Source organism: Mus caroli, unplaced genomic scaffold, assembly GCF_978045245.1.
Source record: "Mus caroli unplaced genomic scaffold, Mus_caroli_1 scaffold_16, whole genome shotgun sequence".
Taxonomy (NCBI): Eukaryota; Metazoa; Chordata; class Mammalia; order Rodentia; family Muridae; genus Mus; species Mus caroli.
In genome coordinates this window covers 30185181-30210890 of record NW_028227271.1, presented here as the reverse complement: position 1 = coordinate 30210890, position 25710 = coordinate 30185181, and the positions used below count along the sequence as shown (strand labels likewise).

Here is a 25710-nt window from a genome sequence, read left to right as displayed (position 1 = left end):
CAACAAGGCCACACCTCCTCCAACAAGGCCACACCTCCTAAACAGTTCTACCAACAGGGGACCCAAGTTTTTAAAAATGTCTGCAAGCTATGGGCCATTCTCATGCAATCAGTCACAGTAGGAGACTAATCACGCTTTAGGAGTATAAGTGGGAATTCCAGATGCTTGCTGGGCCTGACCTTATAAGGAGAGGGGAAGTTTAACCTGGCTTTGACTACTTCTGGTGTGGGCAAAGGTGGGGGGGGGGGGGCGGGGCACAGAACTCTGTGCCCAGGACATGCAGGTCTAAGACAGGGGAGGGAGTTGTTCCACTTTCTACCTCTCTTGAGACAAGATCTCTGGGGTTAGACAGGACTTGACCCCACTCCTGCTCCAGACCAGCTCTTCCCAGTTCTGTGGTTCCATGGCCCCACACTTGACCATTTGCCCCTGGCCTGGTTTTTGGGAATGCAAGAATGTGTGGGCTTGCTGTACTTCAGGGCCGTCTAGTAGATCAGCAGCACCATTTCAGGGCAGATTTGTAAAACCAAGTGTCAGAGGATAAAATTCCATTCTGAAAGACTCTGATGGTGCCAACTTAAGAGCCACCTGGCTGAACTGTCATCCCCAGCGGGCATTAAAAGGCAGTATCTTCTACATCTCTGGTCACACCCACAGAGGGATGATGGATTTCAGAAAGGGGTGGGAGGGTATTTGGTTCATTTTGTGACACTCTGGAGGCTTCTAGTCTTGGGGCATCTTGGGTCCATGTGACAGCTTCTTCTTTATGGGTGATTTATCCTCATGGCCACAGCACGGCTTCAGAAAGATGGCCATCAAGCACTGTTGGGAATCTCTGCCTGACTCCAGGAGAAAACCACAGATCTCCAGACATCTCCAGGTCTTGCTCTCCTGTCCAGAACTCCCCAATGGCGGTGAGCCATCTCAAGTTCTCATGTCCTTGAAAGCAGTGGAAAAGAGACACCTGAGCTATAGGGCAGTCCCTCTGACCATCCAGAAGGTCACACTATCTCTTCTTCAGACTCTCCACATTCCAACATCCCAGTGATGTCCAGACTTAGTGCCACTCTGTTAACCTGCTGTGGCCCTCAAGGGACAGAGGCTCCTCAGAAAGGGGAGGCAGTGTTTGTGTGCTTCCGGAGGGCTGAGCAGACACCAATGTATACATCCACTGCCCTGAATGTCTTTTCTTTTGTTTTTGTTTGTTTAATAAATAGATTATACATATGGTGTGTGTGCGTGCATGTGTGTGTGTGTGTGTGTGTGCGCGTGTGTGTGTGTCCATGCATGTCCCATGTTCACGTCTTTGTGAATGTGGTTATAAGCATGCTACAATGCGCATGTGGTCAAAGACAACCACAGAGTGCCAGTCCTCATCTTCCACCTTGAGACAGGTTCACTGCTGTGTATGTATATCAGGCTAGCTGGCTTGCGAGCTCACAGGAATTCTCCTGTTTCCGCCTCTCATCTCATTGTACGATTTACAGATCTGTGCTAGTGTGTCCAGTAGCAGGATTCGAACTGAGGTCCTTAGGTTTGTTAAGCCAGTGCTTTACCCGATGAGCCATTTTTCCTAGCCCCGTATTTTTTAATTGAGGTAAAGTGCAGTTCCCGTTGCATTTTGCCATTATAGTTAATTTTAATTAAGTCAGTGGTGGTAAGCTGTACTGCAACCGTAGCATAGCCATAATTACCTTTACTGCCTTCCATCTTTTCAGATGCAAACTCTCATTAAGCCTTGACTCCTGTCCGCACCCCCACCCCAACCCTAGCCCCAGCGCTGCCCCAACCCAGCCCCGCCCTACCCCGCCCAGCCCCGCCCCTACCCTAGCCCAAGCCCCAGCCCAGCCCCAACCCCAGCTCCGCCCCAACCCTAGCCCCGCCCCAATACCAGCCCCAGCCCGGTTCTGTCTTCTACACTTCTAGGGACTTCACAGGAGTAGAATTCTTTAACTCTTGTTAGGATCTCAGGCGTCCCAGGTTCGCTTTGAGCTTGCTCTGTAGCTGTCGGGATCACAGCGCTGTGCAACCTTGTTCAGCTGTTTTCTGTGTGATGAACGGCTCATGCCACTCAGGAGAATGTCCTCTAGGCCCATCCACGATTTTCCATGTGGCAGATTTTCCCTTAAATTTGGAGTATTGTCTATGATGGGTCATCTTGATTGGATTGCTAAGCACCTTAGAAAATTAGCCCATGCCTCTGGGTGCTGTGGTTCCTTTTGGTATAGCACCCCTCTCTGCTTCTTGTCCACCAAGCAGTGGAGAACAGTCCCAGCTACATGTTCCTGCTGCCATGGGATGCTGCCCGAGTGCATGGGGCTGAGGGCCCATGCACTATATCCTCTGAAGCCATGGGCCAAAGAGAATTCCTTCTTTAAGTTGCTTTCCAGGTATTTGAACATAGCAGTGAGAAAGTAGCTAATATATTATCCCATTGTCTGGGTGGGTCACATTCTGTCTGTCTGTCCATCTGTCTGTCCTTGACTCTGCATATTTTCAGTTAGGGCCACTGTGAATAATGTCAGTCAGTAAGTTTCTCTGTATGTCCCAGGCTGGCCTGGTACTCATGATCCTTCTGATATGACAAGCACATGCCACCGCATCTCATGCCATGGGTGGCTTTTCTGAGGTCCATACAGTTGCTCCATCTCACATCTCACTGCCACTGTGCAAGGCTTCATTCCTTTCACATCATTACCAAGCACCCTAGAACTTCTTCCTCCTCCATTTTCCTCTTTTTTTTTTTCATTTAAAGACAAGATCTTGCTATGTATCTCAGGCTAGCCTCAAACTCTTTCTATGAGGCTAGCCTCGAACTCAGGACCCTCCTGGTTCAGGTGCAGAGCCGAGTGATGAGAGAGGTATGCTGACACACTCGCTTCTCTTCTTCTAACACTAGCCTTTGCCCCTTGGCTCAGTAGGGCAAAGGTCAACACCGAGGCCAGGATGAGAGAGAGTTGGAAATAGAGAGATGGCATGTCTCATGAGTAGGGGAGTAAGTCAGTGGGAAGTCCTCCGAGAGGCAGGGGATGGACACAGCTGAGGAACAGTCTGGGGGCAGAAGTCTCCAGAGCATGAGTATTCGTGAGTCAGGGTGGTCCCACACCTGTCAAAGGCATGTTCTACCCAAAGCCCCACTCAGCTGAACTGAACATCAGGGGCCTCCAGTGTCAAGGCTCAGTTCCCCTGCCACTCAGTGTTCTGGGCCGTCCACCCTGAGGGGCACCTGCAGCCACTGATACACTCACCAGTGGTTCACATGTCCTCTCTTCAGCACCCCCTTTTTTCTCCCCACAGTGCCAGTCAATCGGGCACAAGGTGTCAGGTCCTAGACTTTGATATATCTCACTGATGCCACCTACCTTTTGAGACTGAAAAAATGCCAACCAGTTCCCCGAATTCCCACAGTCACCCTGTTGCTGTGCCTGTTGGGTAGCCTGCCTATGACTGGGCCCCTTTGGTTGGTCCCAGCCAGGCTGATTATCCCCGGGGTGAGAGGCCCAAATCTTGTTCAGCTTGAGGTAGATATGGGATCCATACTTAGTCAATCAGGGCCTTAAATGTTTCCATTGGTAAAGGGATGGGTATATGTGTAAATCTGGGCAAATCAGAGCTCATGGATTCTACCCAGGGTATGTTTCTGGGCCTTTGGCTGCTTGGACCACCCATAGGACCTATGTGCAGAATGGCCAGTGGAAACAAGGAGCTGAGATAGAGAAGGATGGATCCACAGGGAAAGTGGCCCATGAACTGAGGAGGGTAGGGCCTCCCTGGGATGTGGAAAACAGACACCCCTGCCTTCTAGAACCTTCTGTCCTAAGGCAGAGCCATCAAGCCAGCAAAGGAGCAGAAATGTGAGAGTTCCTAGGTGTTGAGGGCTGGGTCATGGTGGGATAGGGGCTGAGGCGGTGCTGCTGTTCTTAGGGGTGACCGTGGAGGCCTTGACAGGTGACTCAGGTGAGCAGAGTTCTGAGGGCAGCACGTGTTGGGGGAAGAGTAGCGGGGAGAAGCATAAGGGAGGAAGCAGCCATCTTTGCAATTCTCCCCGGCTTGCTCGGGGAGGAGAATGTTTTCTTAGCTTATTAGGGAAGATTCATGTATTTTGCATGGTTGATGTGAATAAAAAAGAGATTCTGCGCATATTGGAATTCGGAGGCAATGTAAAAAGTGACATTTTTTTTCTTCCGTGACATGCCTCAGGGAGAGCTGTTAAAACTGACAAATTGCACGAAGCACATTGTCACAGAGACAAATGAAAAGAGTGAGCCCCTGTGGGTTTTTAAAGACTTGCGTATTGGATTTTGGGAAATAGCACCAGGCGCCAAGGGTAGCCCAAGGAAAGCCTTCCGTGGCAGGATGGAATGTCCTTGAAACCCTGCTCAGGTGGGCTGAGGAGTGGGCCACTCCCATCCATGACATTACAGAGACAAATCACGATCCACTCAGGTAGCCACAGCAATAGCTATGGTGAATGAGGGATGGATGGTCACCTGTGGTTCAGCTCACTGCCTCTTGGCTAGAGAGGAGTCAGGGCCACCCCCAGCCTCTGCTGGTCCATGCATATGCTGTGGGTAGGGAGGGCTATGTCCTGAACCCATTGCAAGGAGCACATGGATCACAAACAGGTGCCCTGATGGGCAGTGGTGGTGCACACCTTCAATCCCAGCCTCAGGAGGCAGGGGAAGGTTGATCTCTGAGTTCAAGGCCAGCTTGATCTACATAGCAAGTTCTAGAAGAGTCAGGGATACACAGAGAAACCCTGTCCTGAAAAAAAAAAACAAACAGAAACAAAAAGAAAGAAAGAACAAAAGGAAAAGAAATTTCTCTGTGTCATAACTGGGTAGCTGTGTTCAGGGACCCTTCTTGATAGGTGTCTATGTGGCCTGGTACCATCCTAGGGGGACAAAGAAAGCAGATACACACATGTCTTTGGGACAGTTTGTGCTGACTGCTCTCCTGGCCATGGATGAAATTTGGGATCGTGACTATTATGAGACAATTGTCTGTACTGTCTGGGTTTGTGTGTCAATGTGACACAAGCTAGAGTCCTCAGAGAGAAAGGAGCCTCAGTTGAGGGAATGCCTCCATGAGATCCAGCTGTAAGGCATTTTCTCAATTAGCGATCAGTCCTGGAGGTCCTAGCCAACGGTGGTGGGGCCTTCCCTGGGCTGGTGGTCCTGAGTTCTATAAGAAAACAGGCTAAGCAAGCATGTGAAGTAAGCCAGTAAGCAGCATTCTGTGGCCTCTGCATCAGCTCTGGACTCTAGGTTTCATCCCTGCTTGAGTTCCCATCCTGACTTCCTCCAAGTCATGGACTAGGGATCTGAACATGTAAGCCAAATGAACCCTTTCCTCCCCAACTTGCTTTTGGGTCATAGTGGTTTTGGGTCATAGTGGTTCAATGGAAACTCTGAGACATTGCCCTTAAAAAATGTGCTAGAGATAATTCCTCAGCCTCCAACCATGTGGTGGCACTTAAGTTATCAATGTGGCCCAAATTCAGTGGTTGGTGTCTTTAGAAGAAATGGGCATTAGCCCAGAAGTGGTGGTTCATGCCTTTAATTCCAACACTCAGGAGGCAGAGAAAGAGGCAGGTGGATCTCTATGAGTTTGACGCCAGCCTGATCTAAAGGTTGAGTTCCAGGACAACCAGGGACACATAGAAAAACCTTGTCTTGAAAAAAAAAAGGTATTTAGACACAGGCAGAGGACAGTTTATGGGACGGTGGAAACAGATTAAAGTTGTACAGTTTCAAGCTACAGACTACCAACCTATCCAGGGAACAGCAAAGCTAATTAAGCAATAAAGAGCAAGCCTGCAGACCCTCTGGTTTTGACTTCTGACTACTGATCTGAATCGTGATAGTCTGCTATCTAAGTTCCTCTGTGTGGGGGTGCACACACTTGTTTCTTGGGCAGGAAGCTACTTCATCCTGGGCAATCCTACCGGTGTGTATGAAGCCCAGGTTAGCTGCCTACGAGGCCTTGGGCTCACCTTTGGGGGCTTGGCATGGCTGCCTCCGGGGCTTTCTGCCCCTGCTCAGGCTCTGTGGGTTGGTTCAGCTCCAGGATATAGTGCATTTGGGCCAGATGGGCCAGGAACAGCTGGGGGAAGACATCCTGCACGGCTTTCTTGAACTCCCGCGCAAACTGTAGTTCGTGAATTATGTTCATGGCCTGTTGGAGTTGGGTGAGTATGGATCTCAGGTGCTGGGATTCAGGCCCAGGATGCTTAGTCAAAACCCACACTCTACTGCATCCCTCCCCTCCCCATTCTGATGGCTCAAGGACCAAGTCTAAGTGTCCAGGCAATGTCCCTTGACCTGTGCCAGCTTATGCCACCTGTGTGGTCTCCACTAGAGGATCTGAACCTCCTACTCTGCTGCTCCTCAAATGGTGCTCCCTGGTCTGTGCTCTTTAGCTGATATTCTGTAGCCAGATGTGCTCCCCCCAATCCATGATTCCTCGACCTGTACACCAGCCTAAGCATCTCCTTCATTCTCAGTCTGTAGGTCACTGTCTGTCTAGGGTGTGGGGAGGCAGATGTGTGCTCTGGGCTTTCATTCAGGACCAGGACTCTAGAGAAAATTCTACATAGAGCTTGGCACAAGCTATTGACTTTACAAGACTCTAGCTAAGGAAGACAGGTAAGGTCTACTAAGGTCTAGCCTGTCCTCTCTAGGGTGTGAAAGTAAGGTGTGGGCTAATGGAGAAAATTGGAGCAAGGATCCTACAGGGATCAATGGTATTGGCTCCTCCAAAGTCTCTGACACCAATATGGGGCATGGCTTTGAGCCCCAAACTCTAGGTTTCTGTTTGTGCATTGTCAAAGGCCCCTCCCCTCCAAGGCTATCTCATTCTGTCTCCTTAAGCAGTCCTATGGGAAGACCCTCCTGACGTACTTGCTGAGGGCTCACTGGGAACAGGTCATTGGGAACTGAGCCCTGGGAAAAGGACTGTGAGTGAGGTCAGTCTATGAGCTGGGTTGCCCTATGCCCTTCTCCTCCAGATAGGGAGTGGACTGGGTATTTGGTCTGCTTCCCCGAAGTCTGGCACACTGATCCGTGTGCTCACACAGTTGCCTGCCAGGGATGGGGTCAGAGACTCACAGCCAGTGAACGCAAGTAGGGCTTCTCCTTGTCAGAGGAGCTGCCAACACTAGGGGGCAGAGGCCTCTTCTGCAGCCAAGCCAGCAGCACAGTCAGAATCAGGTAGCTTGCAGGCTGTTCAGCTCCCAGGGCCTTCCACAGGCGAAAGGTGTGGCTGTGGATAGAGGGAGTACTGTAACTGCCATGCCTGCTTGACTTAGTTAGTAGGCTCTATGCCTAGGGTCCCAGTGAAGGGCAGTGTGACCCTGTGTTTACTTTGCAGGGAGGAGGATGCTAAAACAGAGAGAGGCTTGCTCAGATCATGGCTCTGTCAGTATGTAGGCACTGGCCCTGAAGCCATCTAAGGTTCAGGGCGTGGAGGGCAGGTAAGAGCTGTCCTGAGACACAACTAAGATGTTCTCTACCTTGCCCTTGTGTTCTTGGGCTGGAATGTTGCGTGGAAGGGGCTTCATGGGGCAAGACCAGGAAACTGAGTGGTCTCATAAATGTCAAGGCAGACCCAAGGCGGGGCACCCTTAAGGCCCTGTGGAAACAACCCCAGTCCCAGATGACACTTGCTAGGTATGCCAAGAGATCCCAGGAGTCTTCTACAGTGTGACCACAGGATGGCTGCATCAAGAGGCCAGCGTGAGTGAGTCCTCCCTGAGCCTGAGACCCTGGAGAGTACGACTTTCAATCTGCTCACTGGGGCTTCTATCCACACACCTTTGTGTGAGGCACCAGCCTTTGAAGGCAACTTCTTTCAGGGAAGAAAGACATGCAGAATTACAAAAATCCTTGATGTCTTAGGAGTGACAGCCTAGTGGGCAACACGGATTATGTCGGATGCTAAGTGTGGAGGGCAAGGATGAAGTGGAGGTGGAGAAACCTAGGAACCAATGGGATGAGCACAGGCTGGATGAGAGCCTGACGGCCGACAGCTATCCAGGATGGGGATGGTCCCAGCAATGTGACGTTGTTGCTACAAGCACTTTTATCTCAGCTTCAGTGGGAAAGCCACATGGAAGCGGGTTTGGGAGGGATGGGAGCAACAAGTAAAGGGGAAAGAGACAGCCAGAACCCACAAGCCGACAGAACTGAACGGACACTTCTCAAAAGGGAGCCGCACAGCCACGAAAGAGGCACGTGGAAGACGTGGACTCCAGCGAGAGCTAGTGCGTGTTACCACCGTGACAGCATGGTCCAAGGTGTGACCAACACAAGGCATAAAGAGGATGTGTAGAAGCTGGGATCCATCCGACACTCTTGGTGGAGTGGAAAGAGGCAGAAGTGCTTTGGGAAGTCGTGGCTGTTAGGTGGGGTGTGGCCATATAGCCTTGAACTTTCACTACGTGCTCACCCCCACCCTCCCCAAACCAGAGGCAGGATCAAACATATATAGTTGCCCCATGGTATCAGCAGGAGCCTGGTTTCAGAGTTATCCTTGGGTATGAAAATCTGTGGATGCCCTATCTGGGCATGGTGGCCTAGGTCTGCCATTCCAGAACTTGAGAGGCTGATTCAAGAGGATTGTAAGGGTTTGAGTATAGCCTGGGATTTGGTGAGTTCTAGACCTTGTCTCAAAAATCCAATCCAAACCAAAACTAACCCTGCACAAGTCCCTGTGTAATGTGGTGCACTCTTTGTCTATGCCCTACACACACCCTAAAGGGCACACAGGTGTCCTTTAACCACCATCCTCAGTATATGGACTGCCTAATATAAGGTAGATTCCATGCAAGCAGGCATCAAGCTGCATCACTAAGGTAGTAATGATGAACCTGTGCAGGGTCGGCATAGGCACAGTGTTTCTGGATGACAGTTCTGACTCCATGGGTGTGGGAGCTGTGGATGTAGAGGGCAGACTCATGTACTCCAATGTTGATATCTGATTATTCTTGCAGAGAAAAGGTGCATCTAGATATCCATCAGCAGGTAGGCTGGTGGGCAGAATGTGGCATAGACACAATGATACACACAGACACAGACACAGACACAGACACAGACACAGACACACAGACACACACACACACAGACACACAGACACACACACACACACACACACACACAGAGAGAGAGAGAGAGAGAGAGAGAGAGAGAGAGAGAGAGAGAGAGAGAGAGAGAACACAGCAGAACACTGCCCAGCCAGAAGAACTTACAACACGTGTTTTAGTACAGAGGAACTTGGCAGGTACAATATCAAGGGGAGAGTCTAGGCATGAACAACAGGGCCATGTCAGTTCACACGGGGTCTTTGAAGGTTCTTTCCTTGTTGGGAAAGAGTCAAGATAGCAAAGTCAATCCCGAACGCATTAACAGTTATAGTTCATGCTAATAGGACTTATACTCCAACCAAAGACAATGATTGGCTGTGACAAGCCTGATAAAATTCTGTCTACACTAGACAGGTCTGGGGGCTGGAGAGATGGCTCCACAGTCAGGAGCCCTTGCTCTTACAGAGGACATGGGCTGTGTTCCTAGCACCTACATGGGACTGTTCACAACCATCCATTAACTCCAGCTTCAGTGATGGAATGCCCCCTGCTGAACTCCCAGGCAACACACATACACACACAAATTAATAAGTAAGTACATATAACATTTAAACAAAGCTGTAGAAACACCACAACACCAACAAAGGGAACTGCTGTGTCTAGACTAGGGCTAGAACAGTCTAAGTTCTGGGTGGTGTGGACTCATATTTTGCACCAATGGGCACATGTGGGAACGTATGTATCTGTGTCTCTGTACATGCCATTACCCAAGGAGGGCACAAGAAGGTGTCAGATCTCTTGGAGTTGGGGGTTGTTAGCCACCCAGTACAGGTGCTGGGAGCCAAACTGTGGTCCTCCAAAAGAGCAGTAAATGCCCAGAAGCCCTGAGACATCCCTTGCTCTCTCCCCCCCCCCCCGCCCCCCCCCCCCCCGCAGTGCTTCTGAGAGGTCAGGTAAAAGCAGCAGAAGGGGAGAAAGGCAGGTTGCACACTTCACCCGAGGTGCTTTATGCAAATGCAAAGGGCCAAGAGAGAAGACATTCTTGGAAAGTCAGAGGGGAGGCTGCTCTGTATAGGCCAGGTCAGTTGCTACGGAGTGGCCACAATTACAACTCTGAGCGTTTGATCTTGGAATGGAGACACAGAACCCTTTGAGGGCAGGAAGTGCTTGATTCCAGAAGGGCTGGAAAGAGCAACTTTGACAGCCAACGAGAGAAAGATCCTTGGAAGGCAGTGCATGACGTGTGAATTGGTGTCTGCTCACAAAAGGATGTGGCAGGTACAGGAAAGAAGTTGTCTCATGGGAGGAAATATTCCTAACACTGTAGGGACAGCCAATCGAAAATCAGGCACGATATTTGGGAAGTCTCATTTTCAAATGGAAGGGGGTGGGGTGGGTGGCTGAGTGGTTAAGAACTTGTCAGGCAAGTATGAGGACCAGAATTTTCATCCCTAGAAACTACAGAGATGCCAGGTGGGTGTGGTGATCCATCCCTAATTCCAGCCTCCGAAGGCTGAGGCAGAGCATCCCCTGAGTAAACTGCTAATGAGATTAGCTGTGTCAGTGAGCTCCTGGCTTGATTGAGAGACTCGGTTTCAACGAATGAGGTGGAAGATCGACTTCAACTCCGGTGTTAGAATTTACACCCATCTACCCATGTTTGTGTGTCCATGATCCCATGCACACACAAATATGCACACACACCTTTGTTGTATACATGTGCACATAGAAACGTGAAGGAAATGGGAAGATGTTAAGTCAAGCTCAACTATGGACTTGACAGTGAACATTGTAAGATGACCAGCATCCAGCAAATTAGCGAAAACTTGGATGATTGACTACAACTCGGGGGCTGTGCATCAGTGGGGCTGCAGAGAGGGAGGGATGCAGGGAGGATAGCATCCTGTTCCTGGAGTGTGACTCGGCAAGAGCACACTGGGAAATGCCCTGCATCCTCCATGGAGGTGGGCCACAGCACAGCTTTCTCTTCCAGGCACATTGTCTTTAATCACACACACACACACACACACACACACACACACACACACACACACACACACACACACACACAGAGAGAGAGAGAGAGAGAGAGAGAGAGAGAGAGAGAGAGAGAGAGAGAGAGAGAGAGAGAGAGAGAGAGAGAATCCAGTTCTTGAGTATGTTAGGACAGGAACAAGCAAGTTCACAGATGCACTGTTCATCAAGGTCTCTAGTAGGAAATAATGAAACATTCACGGACAGTGGAGAGGACCCTTGGCATTCACATTAGTGCCACAGAACAACTAAGATGAGGGAGCTGTGGCGAGACACCGTAAACTTGGAGCATGAAGCCAGAGGAAACAAAGCCAGGCAAGAAGAAAAGCATCAGAAGAGTCCCGATTGCACGGCTGTTCACACTTTCAGCATATACTGCACCGTTGGGATGGCTATGGGCCTTTCCAGTCTCCTTGGCTGGTCTGGAACTTGCTGTGTAGACCTCACTGTCACTGAACTTGGAGGAGGAAACTTCTGTCTTCCCACTCCTGGCATAAATTCCCCCATCCCAGACAAGGGGGCAATTTATGTTTGTTCCTGAGAATTTCTGTACACAGAGTCTCCTTAAAGTTGTACTCCACCTGTCTCAGCCTCCTTTTTTTTTTTTTTTTAAGATTTATTTATTATTACATGTAAGTACACCGTAGCTGTCTTCAGATGCACCAGAAGAGGGAATCAAATCTCATTACGGATGGTTGTGAGCCACCATCTGGTTGCTGGGATTTGAACTCAGGACCTTCAGGAGAGCAGTCAGTGCTCTTACCCGCTGAGCCATCGCACCAGCCCCTACTTCAGCCTCTTCAGTGTTGGGAATATAGGTGTCAGTCAGCATATCTAGCTAGCTAGGACATGCAGGATTTTTTTTTTTTGGTTTGTTTTTGTTTTTAGAGAAAGATTGTTCATGATAGGCATTTAATAGGTGATTTCTCCATAGAGTTATGTGCATAGTTTAGGAAAGAGAAAATTATAGCAATAAGTAAACAAATCTTTGCCTTTTAAAACTGAGAGCGACGCCAGGCGTGGTAGCACACACCTTTAATCCCAGCACTCAGGAGGCAGAGGCAGGCGGATTTCTGAGTTCGAGGCCAGCCTAGTCTACAAAGTGAGTTCCAGGACAGCCAGGGCTATACAGAGAAACCCTGTCTCGAAAAAAAAAATGAGAGCGAGGGGCCCTTTCTGCTTCAATACCCAAGTTGGGAGGAGGGTACTCTTCTGGGAATTTGAACCATAAAGCCTATTTTAATGTCCAAATTTCTGCCACCAATGCAGCTCCCAAACTGCCCAGCAGTTCCAGTAGGAACTTTTATGTCTAAAACCATCACAAATGACTATGCCCAGGTGACTGGAAGAAGCTGATGTAAATCCAGATAAACTTAGCCATGAGACTCCATTGGTACATGGTACACAGACTCTGTAAATGTTATCGTGGGGACCGTGCCTGGAACTGAGGAAGAAAGACATACATTTCAGCAGTGAACGGAAATGTAGCAGTAAATTGCTGGGCACTGGAAAAGGTGCTGCTTGCTGAGATCGGCACTTTCCTAGATTCCTTGAAAGACATCACAGAGCCTGGTGGGAACGGTGCAACTGTGGCCTCTTCACTGGGAGTGGAGAAAAAAAACTTACCAGCCCTATAGGCAAGCTCCACGCCCCCCTCCTACACACACACACCTCAAGGCTCTGCGACAGAGGCAGATAAGAGAAACTTCTGGAGAGTGAACACAGGGCAAAGGGAAGCTGGGACTGGATCAAAACCACCTTCAGTAAGATGAATCCACTTGAAGTCTTAAAATACAGTGGAGGAGAGAGAACTCTGGGAGGTCAGAGCACCGGTCACTGGGGAGGGAGTTAAACAATAAGCCATCTTCAAATAGCATGGGGAATAAAAGAGAGAAAAGGAGAAGTCAGTGGAGGAGGAGGAAAGATGGAAGAAAAGAAAGAAAAAGAAGAAAGGATGAAAGGGAGGAGGAAGAAGAGGGGGTGAGACCTGGTGAAGGAAGGAAGGAAGGAAGGAAGGAAGGAAGGAAGAAAGGAAGAGGAAGGAGAGAGACATCCCTGTCAAAGAAGAGAAAAGGAGCCAAAAGAATTAGAGGGCATATGGTGCTGGTGCCTACCACAAGTCCAGTCTTGGAGATGGCTTGGCCTTTGCTGTACTGACAGAAGGTGGAACAATTGAACTCGAAATCCCACAAAACATTCCAACAGTGCCAACAGTAGGAACAACATGAACAGGGGCGTGGTTTGCCAAAGAATGGCCTCCATAGGCTCATAGCTTTGAATGCTTGGTCATCAGAGAGTGGCACTGCTTGAGAAGGATCAGGAGGTGTGGCTTTGTTGGTGGAAGTGTGTTACTGGGGGGTGGGCTTTGAGATTTCAATCTCTCTCTCTTGACCTATAGATTAGAATGTAGCTCTCAGCTACTTCTCCTGCACCACAGTTGCCTGCCATAATAACTGACTAATCCCCTGTAACTGTAGGTAAGCCTCCAATTAAATGTTTTCTTTTATGAGAGTTGCTTAGGTCATGGTGTCTCTCTCCACAGCAATAGAACAGTGACTGAGACATACAGCTCTAGAGTTATTGCAAAAACTAGAAGACAGGAGTCAAGAATCCACATTTTGTCAAACGAAAGCATGGTCAGGCTTATCACAGCAGTAGCACAGTCCCCAGTACCACCTTCTGTCTTAGCCTTTTACTGTTGTGAACAGACACCATGACAAGGCAACTCCAAGGACGGCATTAATTGGGGCTGGTTTACAGGTTCAGAGGTTCAGTCTGTTATCATAAAGGTGGGAGCATGGCAGCATCTAGACAGGAATGGTGTAAGAGGAGCTGAGAGTTCTACATCTTCATCTGAACGCTGCTAGCAGAATACTGACTTCCATGCAGCTAAGGTGAGGATCTTAAAGTGACACACCTATTCCAACAGGGCTACACCTTCTAATCGTGCCACTCCTTGGACCAAGCATATACAAACCATCACAGTAAACTTTTTTTAAACAATGAAGTGAACTTGGTGAATATATTAAACTCCACATTGAGATGACAGGCTGTACCTTTTTCTTGAAGACCCAGGCATCCTTCACATAAACAGTTCAAAGGATCAGGGAAGTCCAGAGACCACATTTGAATCTGAACACAATGGAAGTACAAAGTTGCTCATGGAAACTGGACACCTCCCTGCTGAGGTGAGAATTCTCCCTGGAGAAGACTGTAGGCTCTGGGAGAGCTCCCAGAGTTTCCAAAGCACCGTGGAGCAAAGTTAGCACCCAGGGCAAGGAGCTGGGTATGTGAGTGAGCTGTGACTGGTTGGTAGAACCTGACCTGGGAAGGAGGAACTGGATAAGAACTTGGGGGAGAAGGTAGGCAGGACAGCAGCACGCTGGCCTCACCAGGTAGAAGCTTGCTGGATCCTGGAGAAGTAAGAGATCCAAGGAGGAGTTTGGGTGAGGGACAGAGTGGGAATTCTAGTTTGGAAAGGGGAGAAAGCACTCTTAGCTTTGAGCAGGTGTTCCACTATCAAGAAGTGAGGAGTGACTCAGGCCAGGTATGGTGGATGCATGCTGGGTGGCACGGACAGAGGATGTGGGATGCAGAGGTGGAATATTAGGGAGGAGGGGGATCATGAGGAGTAAGGAGAACCCTGGTCTATCTCCAGGGGTCCAGTGGCATGGGAGAAAAGGCAGGCCCACCTGAGAAGGCTGAGGTGGCTGCAGGAGGCTCTCAGAAGAGTAGGAAGAAGAGAATGAAAAACAGGGCAAGGCAAAGGGTGCTATACTGATGGATGCCGAGGCTCTGTGGTTGTCAGGGTCCTGGCAGGAACACTCTGGAATTAGGGAACACTTAAGTTGGGTTGTGGAGGCTGAGGCAGATGTTTCATGTGGAATGCCGACAGGGAGCATGCCTAAGTAAACAGAGCTGCTGACTGCCTCTTGTATGAATCATTCTGGGTTTCCCGTAGGCTGTGATGGACAGACAGGAGGCAGAAGCTGTGGCCCTGGCCTGGGGGAGGATGGAGGGTAGGTAATGGGGTCACTGAGGGGGATAGAGCGAGGTACCTGTCCAGGGGCGAGGAAATGTCTAGGAAGGCAGCCACCAGCTCTGGGATGTGGTTTCGGGCCAGTAGGGTGATGACACGCAGGGCATTGTCCTTGGCTTGGGGCATTTGGATGGCACAGAGGTGGTGGTGGATGGCCTGGCCCATTTTACCAACCTGCTCAGGGGTAGGGAGTAGTGGGATCTGGTGGGGGATCTCACCTACTCTGCACACCTGACCTGAAGCAGACTGAGGCATCTGGAAAAGTTGGCACCTCTTATCTTCCACTGGGGTACCCTTCTCATCCCATCAGGCTCATGACACACACTCTCTCTCTGCACCTACTGGACCATTCTATTCACCGCTGTCTCCTGTTACCCCATCAGACCACAAGCTCTAGAAGCTCTGGTCTGTTTTACCCTGTCACCTCATTTCTCTATGGTCCAAGGCTGCAGTGAACTAATGTACATTTATCCCATGATCCAGCTGTTGTTATCAGGTGACTCTATGAGTCACCCCTGTATCTACCCATCTATCCATTTATCCATCCCTCCATCCCTCCATCCACCCACCTAACTGCCCATCCATCCATCCATCCACTCATCCACTCACACACCCATACATCTATCCACCTATCCATCCATCTATCCATCCATCCATCCATCCATCTATCCATCCATCCATCCATCCATCCATCCATCCATCCATCCATCCATCCATCTATCCATCAATCCATCCATCCACCCACCTACCCACCCATCCATCCATCTATCCATCAATGGGATTGTCTGCTGCCTGCAGTGGGATCCCAGTCTTCCTCATGGTCCAGAGAAAAGCCCCTAGATTCTGCCTATTGACTAACCCCCTACTCTGCCCCTCTCCTCCCTGGCCCTGGGTGGGGCCCCAACCCCTCACAGTCAACAGGCTGTCCCCATGCTCCTGGATGACAAGGAGAAGCAAATCAGCAGCTGCTTGCACCCAGGAAGAGCTGGAAGAGCCCAAGCCATCAATGGCTGTCCAGATGAGGTCGGTCAGCTCTGCCATTTCCAGATGATCAGTGATCTCCTGTGAGAGTAGAATGCTTGTCACCTTATCACTTCAAACTCCTGTGCCTGACCCCACCCCCTTTACCCTTTTCCTTTGTCAGATTCCCTAAAACTCTGGGCATCCACTCTTCTAAGGTCTTAGTGGGGGCCCAGTACACAGTCTCTTCCACCTCCCCCCCCCCCCACCCCGTCCCTGCCAATGCCTAGGGACAGGAAGAGAGAATACGAGGGCTCTTTTCCCCAGTCAGTGTTGGCTTGCTCTTGTATGCTTTGTTTTATCCTTTCCTCTTCTCCTCTTGGCCCTAGGTCATCCACATGTTGTCCTGAGTTCAGAGTAGTGCTTCCCATGGTTAGGCCCCACTCCTCCTTACTAGGGTTTTAATTAATGAGACTTGAATGTCAGGGTAGTTGCCAAGGATCTTCCAGGCTACCTCCTCTGATCTGGAATAGGGTGGGGAATATATGGGCCAGTCTGGTGTGGAACTCAGGGCTACTGTCCCATGTATGGCCTTTGAGCCTCTAGCTGGGCCCAGAGTTTCTGTTCTAAACTTCTAAGGAGCCTCCATGCTCGGAGAGTACGCCACAGCTGCTGAGTTCCAGAGTCCATGGGATGAGATCAAGTCTTGCTTGGGTACTTCACAGACTTCCTGAACTCACAGGTCTTATGCTGTGTCAGCAAGGGCCATCCAGCTAAGGCCAGTACCTAGATCATAGCCTCAGATTGTGGCTCCCAAGGAAAACACAATTCAAACTCTGGTGTGAAAGGAGTGGAAGAACTGTAATTGAGAAATACTCTACAGAAGAAGGTTGGAAACATTAGAGAAAGGGATTTGAGGAAATCCGCAAAGGCTCCTGTACAAGGTCCACACTGTCCAGTGTGTGCTGGTGTCCCTCTCACCTGCCTGGCTTTCCCTCAACAGCTTAGAAAAGATGTGTTTATCACTGCCCACAGATGTGGCAGTCTGCTCTGGCTATGCACCCACCCAGCTGAAAAGACTTTAAAGGCTTTGACCTTGAGGGCTTGGTTGCTGCTCATGGAGAAGATGCTGTGATCTTTGGATGCCATCCTCCGGAGGATTGGAGAAGAGCCCTTCTGGTCTCCACTACCCCAAAAGGTAGCTCCATCTGCATCAGGCCCGAACAGGTCCCGAGGACTTTCCCTCTTCACTTCTAGAGTTTCTTGGGCTAGTCAGGGCAGGCAGGGATGTGAACAGGACAGAGTGGGCTGGAGTTATAGGGCAGGGCAGGAGTCCAGCTGGGTCCATTAGTAACTGGCATCAGGCCTGGGTGTTTTGGGTTTGGGGGTTGAGTTAGAAGAAGGTTATGGCTGGAGTCAAGGCTGGGCTGATGGTGGACTTGGGGAAAGGTAGAGTTCAGGGGTGCTGGTATGAGCTCACCCAGGCTGAGGTGGGAGAGGGCCAGGTGTGCTGTGCCGCTGAGAACACTCACCTTTCTGGTGCATCAGAAGCTGATAGAGATGGCCCAAAGCTTCTAGACTGCAGCTGTGGATGGCCCTGTTAGAGTCCTGGCACAGGATCCCCAGTGTGGCCACCAGCTGCCCGATCCTTGTGAAGTTCTCCTTGGTCTATGTAGAGAGCATGGCATTGAGGTGGGCTTACCTACAGCATCCCACTGGCTCCTCATGCATCCCAGAATGGCCTCCACCAGAGGATATTTTGCATTGTGTGGTAGGGGTTGGAGTTACGCAAAAATAAAATGACTCCAAACTTAGTAATCAAAAGAAAAGAATGGGGTAGTGATATGTGTGTGTCACACACACACACACACACACACACACACGTATAAGTTTTCTGCAGAAAACTTCCAGATGAGTGGTGTGGCCTTAGAACAGGTTCTATGTGTCTTAAGACAGTGAACTTGTAGGAGACTATCTAAATTGTTATTCTGATCTCAGTTTTGGATCCAATAAAATTATTTATAAAATAAGCAGCCACTCTGTGGATTATAGTTACATTAAAACAAAAAAAGGATTTATTGAGAGACTGCGTGCTGAGACATAGGGTATTTAGAGATAGAATGGTCTAGGAATTGATGCAGAAACCATTGTGACTTGCACTGGTAAGAGCCACTGTCACCTGGAAGTGGTGACACATACCTTTAATCCCAGCATTTGGGAGGCAGTGACCAGTGGATCTTTGAGTTTGAGACCAGCCTGGTCTACAGAGTGAATTGAGGGAGGGAGGTGAGGAGCTGGGGGAGGTGAGGAGCTGGGGAGGGGTGGAGCTGGGGAGGTGAGGAGCTGGGGAGGGGTGGAGCTGGGGAGGTGAGGAGCTGGGGAGGGGTGGAGCTGGGGAGGTGAGGAGCTGGGGAGGGGTGGAGCTGGGGAAGGGTGGAGCTGGGGAGGTGAGGAGCTGGGGAGGGGTGGAGCTGGGGAGGGGTGGAGCTGGGGAGGTGAGGAGCTGGGGAGGGGTGGAGCTGGGGAGGTGAGGAGTTGGGGAGGTGAGGAGCTGGGGAAGGGTGGAGCTGGGGAGGTGAGGAGATTGGGAGGGGTGGAGCTGGGGAGGTGAGGAGCTGGGGAGGGGTGGAGCTGGGGAGGTGAGGAGCTGGGGAGGTGAGGAGCTGGGGAGGGGTGGAGCTGGGGAGGTGAGGAGCTGGGGAGGGGTGGAGCTGGGGAAGGGTGGAGCTGGGGAGGGGTGGAGCTGGGGAGGTGAGGAGCTGGGGAGGGGTGGAGCTGGGGAGGGGTGGAGCTGGGGAGGTGAGGAGCTGGGGAGGGGTGGAGCTGGGGAGGTGAGGAGCTGGGGAGGTGAGGAGCTGGGGAGGTGAGGAGCTGGGGAGGGGTGGAGCTGGGGAGGTGAGGAGCTGGGGAGGGGTGGAGCTGGGGAGGTGAGGAGCTGGGGAGGTGAGGAGCTGGGGAGGGGTGGAGCTGGGGAGGGGTGGAGCTGGGGAGGGGTGGAGCTGGGGAGGGGTGGAGCTGGGGAGGTGGTGCTTACACTTAGGCAGTGTTTATTGTTCAGGAATTTGAAGAGTTTTGTGCATCTGTGCACTGCCTGTTGTCGCTCATGGGTCTTCTCTGATGTCAACCAGATGTAGAGATGCTGTAAGGTGGATATGATCAGAGGCTTTGCCAGACCCCCAGAAATGGCCATCCCTGCCCACCCCTCAGAGCGTGTGTTCAGCTTCTCCTGTTCCCTTGTCAGTCTCTGTCCCTAGAACCACCCTTTAGGGCTACCTTCTTCCTGTGCAGCAGGAAGCACTTAGCTTGCTGGGTGCCAGGTGGCCCTTTCTAGAACCTTCTGCCATGCACATAAACAGGGCTGCACTCGCCTCTGGTATAAGGGGGGGGGGTGGAAATGGTTTAGACAACTGCGTGCTGAGACTGGGTGGTCAGCTCACCTCGACACAGGATGTTCAGAGGTAGAGTGGCTTAGGAATGGGTGCAGAAACCATTGTGACTTGCACTGGTAAAAGCCATTGCCACCTGGGCACATTCCTAAAGTGGCACGATACCTCGTCGCTTTTGGAGCTCTCCCTCCTGACTTCCACCTGTGCACACCAGGGCTTGGAGCTCCTGCTTCTTTTGACTTCTTGATGAAGCCCTGCCCCTGCTGGGCTGAGCCACACCATAACCCACTACCCTCCAGGCTCCAGTGGGCCAAGTTACCTCTACTCTGACCTACGGAGCTTGCTCCTGCCTAGTCCTTCTCTTCTCAGGAATGGCTATGGTCTTCATTCAGGGCTCTTTAGTGAACTTCCATTGGTCCCGACCTCTGGCCTTGGTGGAGCTGGCCTGTCTTCTGGGCCGAGGCCCTCCTCCTAAGCTTTTACTAGCTGCTGAGTGGTCTCCCTCCCACAGACACCTTAGCGGGCAGATGAGGTGGTTTGTAGGACCCATGTCCTCGAGGGACACTGAGGCATGGGTACAAGTGGTAGGGGAATCCATTTCTTTAGCAGATCTCTTTCTGACCAGGCTGATGGATGCTTCCCTGCCCACTCCAGATACTCCAAACCTCTAGACATGTGAAGTCTAGTGGTCAGGTCTTGCTACCTGTGGAATGTCCTCTTTGGGACTCTTGGGCCAGAGCTGGGTATCCCTGCCCTGTCCCCAGCTGCCGGAAGCCCTCACCGACAGCAGGATTTGGAGTTCATTGGTTGTGGGGTTCTGCATCATGAAACACTGCAACATGTGGTCCAGGGCCTCCATGGTCTGGTAGTACAGTTTCTGCATAAGAGAGGAGGTCAGCCAGCTCCTGTGGGGATGACACCCCAACACTGCTGCAGTACCCAGGGGCACCCACTCTCCCCATGTGTTCAGGCTGGGCTCCTACAACCGACAGAGCTCATTACTGTGTTTGCCAAGGGGGCTTGCCACACAGGTATGGATACTGGCTAGAAAGGCCTTGGGAACCCACTCATGCCTTCAGAACAATTCAGTCCCAGCAGTGCTGGCTCCATAGACATGTAGATATGTGACCAGGGCTGTCTTGCCCCAGGATCCCAGGGTTAAAGGGATGTTATTACGGAAGTAATTTTTCCTCCTGAAGCTCTTAGCAAATTTTAATTTTATTGTTTATTTAGCATGTGTGTAAGTATGTATATGTGTGCATGCATGCATGCAGGCAGACAGCAGCATGTGTGTGGAAACCAGAGGGCAACTTTCAGCAGTTTGTTCTTTCTTACTATGGATTCTGGGATCAAACTCAGGCCATGGAGGTTGAGTGACTTCTATGTAATAGTCATCCCCACTGGTCCTCTTAAAAGGTTTTAAAAAGGACATGGATAAACACCTTTCCTTGGTCCTCAAAAGATATGGCTGATCGTCCACGTAAGGACCTTCAACAGTGTTTACCACTGGCACGTTCAGGGAAGGGTGGGGCGGTCACAGAAATGCCCAGTCAGACTCTCATGAGTCCATTAGGAACTCTGGCCGTTTGCTATTTGGTGACCTGGGGAGATGGCTCCATTTCTTAGGTCAGCATTCCTCCACAGAGGTGACAGGCAGCCAGTCCCAAGTGATAGGATAGGAGACATAATGAGTAGCATCAAACAGGAGACTGGGTCAATGCTACTAGATCCCAATGTGGACACCTTGGTTGTATTTTCTGCAGAGTCAAGGAGTCTTCCAGTCACCAGTTGCTTTGTAAGATGTAGAGACAGAAACGACTCTCTCTATCACCACCTTTTCCCAAAGGGCCCACCTGTCCACACAGCTTCATGGCCATATAATACATGTAAGACCCTTGGGTAGGGTTCAGATCTTGGCATCTCACTAGATTCTTTTCTCCTGAGCTGTGTACCCCTTGCTCCCAAGTAACTGTGGGAAGGGCACACAGACAGCCTGGTGGTGCCTTTGTTCCACAAAGTGGGGCTCACTTCACAAAACTGTCCTGCCCTTTGCTACTGACACACCTGGCCGCGACTATGCCTGGCAATCTCATGCGCCCTCTGGTGGTAGCCATGAGACATGGCGGGTATCTTTTCTGCAAGGCTTGCTAGTATTGAAGAGGTGGGACCAGGTGAGACCTGAATAGTAGTGACCCAGGCAGGCAGGTAGGTGTGATGAAACAGAGCCCACCTTCAGGGAAGGTGACTCCCTAAGCCACCATAGTGTGGCAGGACAAGTTCCTGCAGTATCAGGGAACACATTCCTTTGAGAGAGCCATCTCCCCTATTCTGTGAATTCCTTGGTTGGCATGGGGCTTGGAGAGAGGGAAACACAGTGATGACTTTTTTGCCTATTCTGCATGGACCTTGTGTCAGCAAGGAGACTATGTGTACTATTACATGTAGAGTTCCTGAGCAGGCACACCCTAGGTAAGCCACCTGCCTTAGTAATCATGGCCTAAAGTGATCATGGACCGTGTCCCAGGGAGGCAAATGGAGACCCAGAGCCTTTAGGCAACTACCCAGGGCCTCTACTCTGCCTGTGGAGTGGCCAGCGCTGGCTCTCTATCCAGCCACATACAGCGGACTGAGCCTGATGTCCTGCCGGAGTCTCCCGGAGTCTCCCGGGCTTAAGTGTAGGCCTCACCTGGATGTTGATGTTGGATGGTTCCGTGAGGAGGCAGGCCTGCTTCTCCAGGGCATCCAGCTGAGGCAGGGTAAAGATGCTGCGGAAGCAGGTGGAGAGGAGGCGGGATTTCCTGTTCACATCCATGGGCGGCCTCAGCGCACTGTTGGGAGGGTAAGGGATTCTGAGGGCCTGGGATTGTGAAGGCAGAGTTCAGGGTTCAGGAGTCCCCCGTCGTCTGTTTCTGACAATGCAGCCTTTTGCTGCCTCTACTTCTGTTTTTTGTTTTTTTGTTTTTTGTTTTTTTGTTTTTTTGTCTATGTACATGGGTATGTTGACTGCATGTACACACGTGAAGATGTCAGATCCCCTGGAACAGGAGTTACAGACAGTTGTGAGCTGCCATGTGAGTGCTGGAAATGGAACCTGGGTCCTCTGGAAGAGCAGCCAGTGCTCTGAACTGCTGAGTCATTTCTCCAGCCCCAGCCTTCCCAGTCTCCTACTCATGAACACAAGCACATGCTAGCTAAGGGCCTGCCGAGGTGCCATCCCTGCAGCAATGTACCTGCAGGGCTCACTGAATGACTCATCCATGCAGGATTTCCTCAACATTCTCCTTTCAGACATCCGCAGGCCAAGCCCTGGACTCTAGCAGAGCACCAGGCTTATAGGAACAGACTACGAAGCAGCACTCTACCAACTGTCAATCAACTTCCTTCAGCCAGCGCTGGGACTTCTACCATGAAAACGTTACAGTCTCCCTGTCTCGCTTCCTGCTTCAGTCTCTTTCAGCACTTTTCTCAGTCCCGTGTGGTGTATGTATCCCATCTCAGGGGCATGTTTGGAGAATAGAGGTGTTTGCCGCTGGCTTCCGGCTGTGTCCCCAGACACCATGCAGGGGCTAGCAGTGACTGTGTGGCAGGCGGATAGGAAGTGAAGGCTAGCACCTGGGAAATGCAGTCAGAGTGGATAGCCACCCAGCTCCACATGCTACCCTGCCAAAGGTCATGTGGATCGCCTGCTATGGTCTGTGAGCAGGCAGCTCTGAGCCCCCTGGTCTATAACCTCCTTCCTGGTCTGAGGATGGAGAGATAAATTGAGTCCTGTATCCCTGGCTCTCTAGATTCAGCTTCACTCTTTTTCCCTGAGGCTTTGCTGGATCTAGATGCTTGGCCTCCTTGATTCTTCCCTACCTTGAGTATTGGTGAGAGGGTGTTGTCTCTGTGGAGTGGCTGTGCTCAGACTAAATGCTTTCTGTGACCAGCAGTGGCTTAACCGCTCTGCCTTGCAGGGCCTTGATGCCTGACTTCTTTCTACCTTGTCCTGCTAGCAGCCTGGGCAGGGATTGGCATTCATCACAGACTGCAACCTACCAGAGGCTGGAGACAATATGGATGGTCTGCTGTCGGATGCTGGTGACCAGTGTGTCTTGCGGCTCTTTCTCCATCAGTGTCTGTAAGTTCACAGGAGAAAGTGCAGAAGCTAGCAGACCCCACCTCTGACACCAAGTCTTATTACCACTCCATGCAACCTGGGTGATGCTGATGCTTGTCTTTAGCCACCTTGTAGTGAGATCTGGTCCACCCTTAAGAGAGCCAGCGTGGTCTCCGGTGCAAGACAGGCCAGGTCTGAGCCCTGAATACTGAGTCCTAGCTGCCCGGCCCTGTACTAGCTCCAAGCTGCTCTGCCTCTTGCTTCCTTAGAAATCATTCCACTTTTCTGTTGGATCTCAGGCAGGGGACAGGACCCAACCTGTTTTGATCAATGGCCCTTTGCTCCTGGCACTACTGCCCAGCTTCTTGTACATTTCTCACTATCCCAAAGAATCTACATGGGTACCCAAAATCCGAAGTGATTGGTCTGGGACCCAAGCCAAGAAATTATGCAGAATGGAGTGTGTCGGCCTTTCTGGGTCTCAATGGCACTGCCTGTACTGTGGGCATACCCGATCTGCTCAGGGTCCCAGCAAGACCCAACTAACTCGGGGTATATGGAGTATTTCCTGTGTTAGCCCTTTCCCAGGTCTGAGGGAGGAGGCTCCCTGTACCTAGGAAAGCTGCTGGTCTGAGAGAGGAAGCTCTGCCTAGCAGGGCTGCTCTGAGGGGCAGGCTTCCTGTGCACATACCATCAGACACTCCAGGAGCTCACTAGTCTGGGAGAACTCGTAGCTGTGGGCACCTTCGTTCCGGCTGATGGCTCCCACCAGCATCGTGATAGCAGTAAGGAAGCTTTGCTTCAGGGTGTCATCCTGTGTAGGTCAGGCCCCAGGGCACAGATCAGGCTGAGAGCCCAGGAGCTTGTGGGAGAGAGCAAGAAGCGAGGCCGAGGCCACCATCTTCAGGCACACTTGAGTCAGGGTGAGAGGGGCGTGGTGGGGACCACTGGGCTGGGAGCTGGTGGGTAGGGTCTTCCTTAGGAAGGAACGCATGCTCTTGGTTTAAGCGTGTGAATTCTGTGAGCCTGGTCAAAATGTGAGAGGGGTCTGTGAGGGTTTCTGGAGTGTGGTATGTACAGCCTCGATGGGCAAGACTTATTGCTGGCCATCACAAGCCAGGCTATGGTGCTCCTTGGAGAAAGGCATCACCCTGGCCTCTTAGGATCCAGCTCTCCCCCATGTGAAAATCCAGTATTTGCTTAGTAAGAAGTGGGGGAATGGGGTTCTCATCAGACCAGAGGGAATTCCAGGGTAATAAAGGCACCAGGGCAATGCACAGCACAGGAGGCTTGGTGGGAGGGCAGGGGACTTGGGCACAGGCCAAAGATGGCCGGCCCTAGGCTTCCCTGAGTTCATGATCGGGGCAGGGCAGAGCCGGAGTCCTGGCTCCGTTCTGGGGAAGGTGCAGGACTGGGGTGATGGTGAGCAAGGCAACCTGTACCCAGGAGCTGAAGTGGAAGTAGAAGATCATCCTGGATAAGATGTTGTCCACCCATGGCAGGATGTGGTTCTTGGCCCAGGCTGCCATCTGGCCGTAGGAGAGGAGGATGGTGCTGCTGGCCCACTTCCACCGAAGGTCCTCAGTGTTCTGGCCGTGGAGCTGGGTAGGAGTGGATTTGGGGTTGGGCCTTGCCCACTGTCTACTTGGGGAGTGGTGAGAAGGGGGTACCCCGATCCCAGCAAGGTCGGGGAGGGGAGTGTCCAGAGGGTCTTTGTTTACCAAATGAGAACAGCAGAAGTGAAATTAGATTTTCAGGGAGTTAGGCTGATTATACCAGGACATCAAAGGCATTGTACTAAGGCTCCATTGGTACTGGAAGAGTTGAGGCCTCTCCCGTGATAGTCTTTCCCTACAGCCCAGCACCCTGATGGGCACACCATACACTCATGGGCTGCCGGGAGCCGTGGAAAGATCACATTTCTATCCAGGCAGACAGTAATGGGCAAAGTGGAATTTCCTGCTTGGCTGTGGCCCAGAGTCATCTCTCCTCTCAGATGTCACCACGGTACTAGCATGGTAACATTGCAAAACAGTGACAGGTACCCACGGAGAGCCTGAGGCATGCACTTCAGTTCTGCCACTTGCCAGATGTGAAGAGCCAGCGGAGC

The 25710-nt window shown here is 51.2% G+C and overlaps 1 protein-coding gene across 2 annotated transcripts in view; it reads right to left on the bottom strand.

Annotated features, from left to right (window-relative positions):
• The window catches only part of LOC110311066 (maestro heat-like repeat family member 5), a 70297-nt gene that overhangs the window by 5740 nt on the left and 38847 nt on the right, over positions 1 to 25710 (bottom strand). For both annotated transcript variants that reach the window (XM_021184292.3, XM_021184293.3), the window contains exons 10-21: positions 25043 to 25201; positions 24292 to 24414; positions 23540 to 23619; positions 22188 to 22329; positions 20283 to 20378; positions 19150 to 19254; positions 17648 to 17783; positions 17211 to 17383; positions 16068 to 16217; positions 15175 to 15329; positions 7110 to 7263; positions 5996 to 6177 (exon numbers count right to left, since the gene is read on the bottom strand). In XM_021184292.3, the coding sequence (XP_021039951.1) occupies positions 5996 to 6177; positions 7110 to 7263; positions 15175 to 15329; positions 16068 to 16217; positions 17211 to 17383; positions 17648 to 17783; positions 19150 to 19254; positions 20283 to 20378; positions 22188 to 22329; positions 23540 to 23619; positions 24292 to 24414; positions 25043 to 25201 (1655 nt within the window). The remainder of the gene's footprint in view (positions 1 to 5995; positions 6178 to 7109; positions 7264 to 15174; positions 15330 to 16067; positions 16218 to 17210; positions 17384 to 17647; positions 17784 to 19149; positions 19255 to 20282; positions 20379 to 22187; positions 22330 to 23539; positions 23620 to 24291; positions 24415 to 25042; positions 25202 to 25710) is intronic.